Raw genomic sequence first — 7,942 nt, 5'->3', positions numbered from 1 at the left:
GACTAACGTCTTATTTGATTTCCATGGCCGAACCAATGCCGAACTCACACTCTCCCTGTGACTTAACACCACATCTCAAGCACCTTCAGTTACATGACGAACTCATGCTTGAGTGATAACTTTTCATTAAGGGGAAAAAGAAGAAAACGGTAAGAGAACACCTTTTTTTTTTATTAATTGACCACTTACAGAACGGGATTTTTTTTTTTTTCAAAAGATTCCCCTGTGTAGTTCAGAGGATATGTCAAAAATAAATCTTTTAATGTAAACAATGTTCTAATCTAAAACACCCTGTAGTTTCCATACAGCTGACAAATAGATTAAATTGAAAGGGCCATATTGGTCCTCTCAAGATGTCTAAAATAAAGCCTTATTGCTAACAAGAAGGATTGAGAACAAAACTGATCTTAACATGTACTTCCAATAATAACAGGCCAGAAGTAATTGTTATTGCATTCACAAACACAATACTACATATATTACAATTTATAAAACTGTAAAGAAACATTATCTTGAATAGCTGCTTCAGAACGGCAGTGCTGTAAAGAGTGATACACAGAAAGCATTACTTAATGAATTTCATTATGAACATGGATTCTTTAACAAGCATCTAAACAACTTGCTTAGAAATACTACATAATTACACTTTTAGTAAGAAACATACAGCAAAAGAAGTTACAAGTACCTGTATTTGAGGCCATCCTGTATTATTTTACAGGCTGAAAACTGCATGCATAGGTTTGAAAAGACCCAACTACACAGGCACTAAGTATATTTATGTTAAAACTAAATCACATGAAACACAGTAAGACCTTAACATTACAGTAATGAATGTTTTTTGAAATACTGAACCCCTGTACATGCTTCCCCCCTAAAAATTAATTACAGTAAATATGAGATGGATGATAAATTTTCATTATCTGAGTCTCATAAAAATTAGCAAATTGTTCAGAAAACACAATAGTCATTTCATTCCAGAACACTGAACCCCACTGTCACATAGACAGCACATAAACCAGTAGTCCAAAGTCAATGTTAAGTGCCCATAGCCATAGCGATTGTTCATGGCAATGTAGGTACAAATCAATATGGGGGGAACCTAATCAATCAATGGACCACCAAAACCAAACTAAATATCTTACAAGTTGGTGGAGGAAAGATGCTGAGAAAATTCCACGTACCATAATAAATCATGTCATCAGAACCAATGAATGCAAAAAATTAAAAATCAAAAAGACAAGATAGAAAGGGGGAACTTCAATCATAATGTGCTACTGTCAACACATTGATTTGGTTCAGAGGCAGAAATACCAACTTTCTTCTTGGGTTGCATTTACATCAAAAGAAAAGTTAGTATATCCACAAGTTCAATGTCAAACCAAGGCTAAAGATTAGAAATAAGTTTGGCTCAGCAAAGACATACAAACAAGCATTACCTTTTCTTTTTTTGTTAAAAAAGAACACAGAATTTGGACAGAGACCTGCTCATCTTCATAAACAAAATAAATAACAATTGATCAGCTTTCTTAAAATTAGACACAAAACTACTTTTATTTATTTTCTTTTCCATGCCGAAGATGATACAGGGTCAGTAGATGACAAAGTCGGAAAGTGATTTTCCAAAGTGTGTGTTGAAATATGGACTCGAAGGTCTGATGGAGCTAGTACTTGACGACATGTGGCACATATCTCAAATTTGGGCAAAGTCCCCTTTCCTTCATTGCATTGCTTAAACACACTCAAAAATTCCTAGAACAAAGGGAAAAACAACACATAATTAATGTAAAAATTTAAGAAAACAAAAAGCGTGCAAGTATATTATGGAATTACATACAAAAGAGACTTACCTGCTGTCTCTCGATTTCAGGAAGAAGCACTACCATTTCAGGAAAACATTCATTGAAAGCCTTCTCTCCCATAAGGTCAACACAATGTTTGTAGTAACTTGCAGATGAAAGTTGTCCTTGGCGGAAAAGAATAGACATTTGTCTAAATTCTTCCTGGCGACTGGCATCACGTAGAATGTCCACCACGCGCCCCATGAGGGCAGCGTTGCGCCGTTGGAAGTCCAGGGGCTGCACAAACTGGTTCCCACTGGCACCCGGCAAGATGGGATAGCTTTCACCACTGCTACTGGTAAAGGTGAGCTGATTTGAAGGAGGCCGAGCAACTGAATTTACTTTCACTGAGAAACCTGGTGGTGGCACAGGCTTTTTATTTGGCACAGGTTCCACAGGAAATTCAAAACCAGGAGGCGGATTTACAGCTGAAGTTGAAGACTTTGGCACTTGATTGTCACCACGAAGGATAGAAAGTAGTCTGCTGGTTGTATCCTCAATACTACCATTGTTTTCTGAAATCTGAAGACTTTCAATTTGTAGCTCTGAACGTTTTCTGCCATTAGCACTGACATCTGGTGTGGGGTCCTGGTTCTCTCTGTTGGCTACATTTGGTTTACTTTGATTACTTTCATTGTTTTCTACTTTACCATTTTGGCACTTGGGTCGTTCATTGTTTGCTTCCTGTTCCTGAGGTTGCTGCTGTTTCTGCTTCTTCTTTTTCTTCCCTGAGTCAGCAGTGGCATTCGAAGAGACCTGCTCAGAGAGCACCTTTTTGCTTTCAGGTTGGGACCTCTCTCCCTCAGCTAAATTTTGATTTTTATTCTTTTTCTTTTTCTTCTTTGATTTGGTATTGCTAGCAGAACTAGAATGAATTTCACTATCACTAGATTTGGCAGGAGAGTTGTCTCTTGCTTGTTTTGACCATGAGTTTGACATTGGTATAGTTACAGAGGAGGCCTTCTTAGTGTTGACCTTCTTTGGAGGTGCCTGAAGACTGGATGTTGTGGGAGCCAAAGAAGGGAAATCTTCTTCAATAGTGAACTGGGTCTTTTTTGGAACCTGAGGGGTAGCGTTTTTACTGTCCATCAGCTGGGCAGCTTCTGCAGCACTGAGCATTTTGACTTTGCTGCGGGCCTGAAACATTACATTCCACAGTTAAAAAGATTACAATCTTTCTCCTGGTTAAGATAAAATGAGAAATAAAAATTTACCTGGTTTGGAATATCAGAAGCTTGAGTAGAAAGCCACTGTTCAGCAGATGTGCCCCTGTATGAATCCAACGGTTTTAACGCTGGGAAGTTCTCTTCCATTTCAGCAGGAGCATTAGCAGATGGCATGGGACCCCTCAACTTTGTGTTGCGACCAGTCAAAGTTTGCATAGCTGGAGGTGGGTTCGATGCAGGTGGCCTTCTGTTGACTTGAATAGAAAAGTTTGGTGCGCTAGTGGGTCGTTCCTGTCCACCCCTGCTGTTAACACTCAACCATACCTAAAAAGCAGGGGAAAAATCCACAATTAAGAAATGCCAGACACAATAAGATAAGAAAAGTGCACTGTGTGGCACCGCCATAGGAAGACAGTTATAAAAATAGGGTGTAACCTTGTGACTTGGGGCTGGTGATGAGTTTGACAGGGCAGGAAAGTTTTCCTTTGTCATAGCAGGGCGTCCTACAGCTCGAATCATGACACCACCACCTCCACCACGGCCTCTAGACGGGGCGATCGGAACTGAGGCACCACCACCCAGAGACGGAAAGTCATTGGGGTTGAGGCGAGGCTCCTCAACAGGGCGAACTTCGGCAGGCCTTGGAGGGGCTTCCATTCTGTTATCCTCTCTATTACAATTGCAAGCTCCTGCGTGGTTACTGGAAGGAACAACTCATGTAAGAAACAAAAGCAGGATTTGAACATTCCACAATGAAAACATGAGGGCAAAGCATGTTTCTTATACCATGCAGATGTTGAATTCATAGGAGAAGCAGGACGACGTGCAGGTCTTTCACCTCCTCTAAAATTTCTGTCAGGTCTCTCACGGCGTGGAGCTAATGTAAATTCTAATTCCAAGGTACGTGCCTGCTTTGCAGCTTGTTTTCCCATAGATCGAGTGTGACTTGATGCTCTGTGAGCTGTTACAAATTGAGAAAGAAAAATTCAGCATAATTTGTAACATACACTTAAGACAATGATGAAGGATTGTTTCCCACCTTTAAGATCAATTTCAGAACGAAACGCAGAGGTAAATTTTTCTTCATAACAGGTACCTTCCTCACAAAGATAATGTTCTTTCTTAAAATGTTCTCTTAAAACATCGTAAGAGCTGAAAAAAAAGGAAGTCACTTCATTCCTGAATCCTTTTGACAAAAGATAAATTGGGACAGACAAACAATGCTCCTCTGATCAAACCTGTAATATTGATGTAATCCATCAGCATCACAAAAGTGGCAAAATAAATGGTCTTTGCGCAGGTGCCGAAACAATTCATCATTGTCCATATACCGTTGATCACAGAATTCGCATAGGGGATGCCCTTTGTGAGATTTGTCATCAAGATCTCCTTTTCTCCTGTGGTGTGCAAGCTCTTGACGATTATATGACCTCCTTTCATGAGAAAATATCTGTAAAAGGAGGAGAAAATATCTAATGGTAAGTACATCAAAACCAAAAACCATGATATTAAAACGAGTGAAAAGTATTTTACCTTAAGGTTGTCAACACAAAGATCACAATAGAATAACTCATGCTTTTTTCGCATATGGTCTTTAAGGAGTTGAAATGACGAATGTGATTTAGAGCCACTGCAAATGTGACATTCATGCTGGAGTAACTTTTCGTATAAATTTTGTGTGGGACCTCCATCAAATAGAATTTTGAATTCCTTGTCACTTGGATATGACTTGCCCGCTATTTCTCTATACGGACGTATAGACCGAGTGAATATGACCTAGAAAAAACACAACAATTTCAGACAGATGAAATTGAAAATCTGAAAGCAACATTAACTAAACAAAATTGACGTTGCAGTCCTCAAAACAGACAAATCTGTTCAAATGGCTCTAAGTTGTGAAAACAAAACAACAAAAAACACGTTGCATGAAACCATGGTTCATTAATAATCAAGTTATCATGTGGTAATCATCATTAATTTGAACATGAAGAGCGAACCTAGTGAACTACTAGTTGGGTTTTCCCTGCACCCAACAAACCACTTGTGACCTCTCATTTTTTTTTCTTTCCTTTTTTAAAGGAAAAAGGAAAATGGAACAACACAAGAACCACAAGATGTAAAATAGACTTCGAGGTTGGGAATTTGATAAATTGATATATTTAACCTCAACCACATAGACTGTAGCTGAGCAACCAATGTAAACATATGTTAGGTTAGCTGCCTGAAATTGACACCAAGATTGTCGAAGGGAAAGAACGTGATTAAAAATTCATTAAAACTTAACAAATCAACATACTTTTGGCATGTCTTGCCTGCAGATGGGACATTCATTCTGACGGCAAAGAACCCGCATTCGAGTGGAGCATTCATAGCAAACGGGATGGTCACATATCCCTATGGAGAATATGTCCACGTTCTTGAAGCACACGACGCAGGTGTTGTCGGTATTCGACATGATAAATCTGGCTTACAATTCTCTCGCACGATGCAAATATTCAACAGTTCCCCTCAAGGACAGAATCTAGCCCAAAAGTTTCGAACACCACTTCTGCAATCACCACGACTTGCAGGGGTCCGTCTGTCTGTCGTCACGCACGATCGACAAGCGCCTTCCCGAAAGGGTCAAGTTCAGCTTCGAACGTGGAACTCAGCTCGGCGCTGATTGGCTGCGACAGCTCCCATGTTGCAACGCGAGAGAGTGTGCATTCGCGGCGCGCCAAAATTGAATGAGGTGAGAACACAATGGCATTTGTAGCTGCCAAAATCACAAGAAACTTTAAAACTCTCTCATAAATACCCTACGGTCTACATCTGTTGCACTTCTTTTGTCACCGATACGGGCGTATAGCCCCCATCCGTCTCTGTTCTCATCGATTCGAGACGCTTCGGGAGAGGCCGATCGCAGCGCCCTCTCTGCTTTCTGCTTGCAGCTACGCTCCGCCCTCGAAAGCTTCAATTCCTTAAGGATTTGCATCTAGGAACGGCTGCTAGGTAATGTGCGCTCTCCGTCTAGTTTTGTTTATTTTGACTTTCTCGCGACATATACGGTCTTAAATTTATGCGAAAATCATTCTTTGAGTACAGTTTCATTCATTGGAGTCATATTTTTAAGTCGTTACGGCTAACGTAAAGAAAGAGAAGGGAGATAAAGAATCGGTCCGTGAAGGTCAGGGTTTTCTGCTATCTCGTGCAAATCTTCATTTTTCTTCTCTATCGAGACCAAATCGGTCCCTAGTGTACCTTTTCACTAGTTCATTTATGTACCTGTCCATTTTAGTTTCATCGAAACCCGAATTTCGGGTGTACATCTAGTGTTTCGTTTTGATTTACTCTGCCGCTAGTTTCTAACCTATGTCCTTGAGGTCAGGAGCAGGTTGCTTCCGGGTTTGAGCTTTTTTTGAGGCCCTAAAACGCAGTTAGACTCTGTTCTGGTATCTAGTTAAGCCCGGTTAATTTCTTTCAAGGAATCTTGCTTTATTTGAGACTGCTTAAATTCTTACATAAGCCCTTACATAATTTTTACAATGCATTTTCTCTCTAGAATTTACTTAAGTCATAGTTTTGACGCTATATTCACTGTTTTACTGTTACTGGATACAGAAACTTAGAGCTGGTGACCACTTTCAAACAGTTTAAGTTTATTGGTGCATCCTACGCATCTGTGTTATCAGTGAGATAAGAGGCGTATTTAGGTCACTATTTGGTCTCTTTTCTTTGACTGTGACGCTTATGTAATATCCCACATTTATAGTTTTGGGCCAAGTCCATGTGTGTACGCCGCCTTTGTCTCTGTCAGTCTGTAATTGGCTTTCCATTGCGCAGGCGATTCCATCAGCCTGCCTTCCGGAATGCATCTATCTGCCCTCACCAAGTATGCTGTAAAGCTCTCATTTATGCAGGTAAGTCAATCTTCATTAATCATTAATATTCATACAACAATGGCAGGCTCCTAAAATAGTTTCTTCCTATTTTCAGACCGGTGTTCAAACCGCATCTAATGCGGGTGAACGCATGGTCGTGCCCACAGCTCTTATTCTAGCAGGATTTGGCTTAGGGCTTTCTTCCTTCAGTATGAAGAAGATGGCATGCACTCCCAGCCGCAGATCAAGCTTACTTCGTATGCTGTGAAATCTGCCATGATGAACTAATACGAGAAACTTTTGAGAGAAATGACTGCACTTTAAATGAATGTTTATTTGCGATTGATGGTTGTTTTACTTATTGTGCAACATCAAATGGATTAAGCGACTGAGATTGTATGTGTGTTATTATTATTACTGGATCAGATTGTATTTGTAATTGAGTATGATAAGACAGGCATGTTTTTCTAGCTGATGTCTTCCTACTAGTTATATAATTGTTGTAATTAATATTATGCTACTTACAAGATTATTTTGAAATCCAAAGCACTTTAAGTTTTTTGTAGTAATGATGCATTGCTGCTGAGAGTGCATGGTTTCAGTGAATGAATTTTCATCATGCGTTAGAAGATAGTAAGGGTAGTATTGTTAGCTTACAACTCATGTGTTGTGAGTTTCCTTTATGGTGCAGTTCATTTTTGTGCAAAGAAGTAATTTTTCTTTAAATTATTGTTTTAAGTATGTCAAATAAAATGTGCTGGCTTCTGCAATTTGAGTTGTTAATCACATGAGTTTTTCAGGTTAGTTTATGTTTTAGGAACAGATTGTAGCAAGTGAATAACTTGCTAAATCTTAATGGTCTTACATCAATCATCTAGTTCAAAGAAAAACACATAAATAATGTATTCTTAACTTCTACAGCAACATGTTGAAGGAGATCATACATGTGGTCCATCATACAATCTTGGGACGATCACATCAGTAAACTCCACCTTAAATGTGGTCCGTTGCTTCCATAAGTCAGTGCAAGACAAAATTCTTAAATACATACTTGCTCCACAGAAAGAAAATTTTACCA

General features: G+C 39.3%; 2 protein-coding genes across 3 annotated transcripts; one reads left to right on the top strand and one right to left on the bottom strand.

Annotated features, from left to right (window-relative positions):
* Positions 1-755: 755 nt before the first annotated feature.
* Positions 756-5,459, bottom strand: LOC117645840 (E3 ubiquitin-protein ligase ZNF598). Its single transcript, XM_034386298.1, has 9 exons — positions 5,301-5,459; positions 4,538-4,780; positions 4,243-4,454; positions 4,044-4,156; positions 3,791-3,965; positions 3,440-3,704; positions 3,053-3,328; positions 1,848-2,975; positions 756-1,749 (listed from the first exon to the last, which is right to left on the bottom strand). The coding sequence occupies exons 1-9, from the start codon at positions 5,457-5,459 to the stop codon at positions 1,555-1,557; spliced, it is 2,766 nt and encodes a 921-aa protein (XP_034242189.1). The 3' UTR covers positions 756-1,554.
* A 418-nt stretch (positions 5,460-5,877) lies between these two features.
* LOC117645847 lies at positions 5,878-7,634 on the top strand. 2 transcript variants are annotated; one of them, XM_034386311.1, is made up of 3 exons: positions 5,878-5,995; positions 6,827-6,903; positions 6,980-7,634. In XM_034386311.1, the coding sequence occupies exons 2-3, from the start codon at positions 6,853-6,855 to the stop codon at positions 7,130-7,132; spliced, it is 204 nt and encodes a 67-aa protein (XP_034242202.1). In that variant the 5' UTR covers positions 5,878-5,995; positions 6,827-6,852; the 3' UTR covers positions 7,133-7,634. The 2 variants fall into 2 exon arrangements, with proteins under 2 accessions (XP_034242202.1, XP_034242203.1); XM_034386312.1 differs by lacking the exon at positions 5,878-5,995 and adding an exon at positions 6,051-6,170.
* Positions 7,635-7,942: the final 308 nt, after the last annotated feature.

Source organism: Thrips palmi, unplaced genomic scaffold (assembly GCF_012932325.1).
Source record: "Thrips palmi isolate BJ-2018 unplaced genomic scaffold, TpBJ-2018v1 HiC_scaffold_19, whole genome shotgun sequence".
Classification (NCBI taxonomy): Eukaryota; Metazoa; Arthropoda; class Insecta; order Thysanoptera; family Thripidae; genus Thrips; species Thrips palmi.
This window is presented reverse-complemented; position numbering and strand designations above follow the sequence as displayed.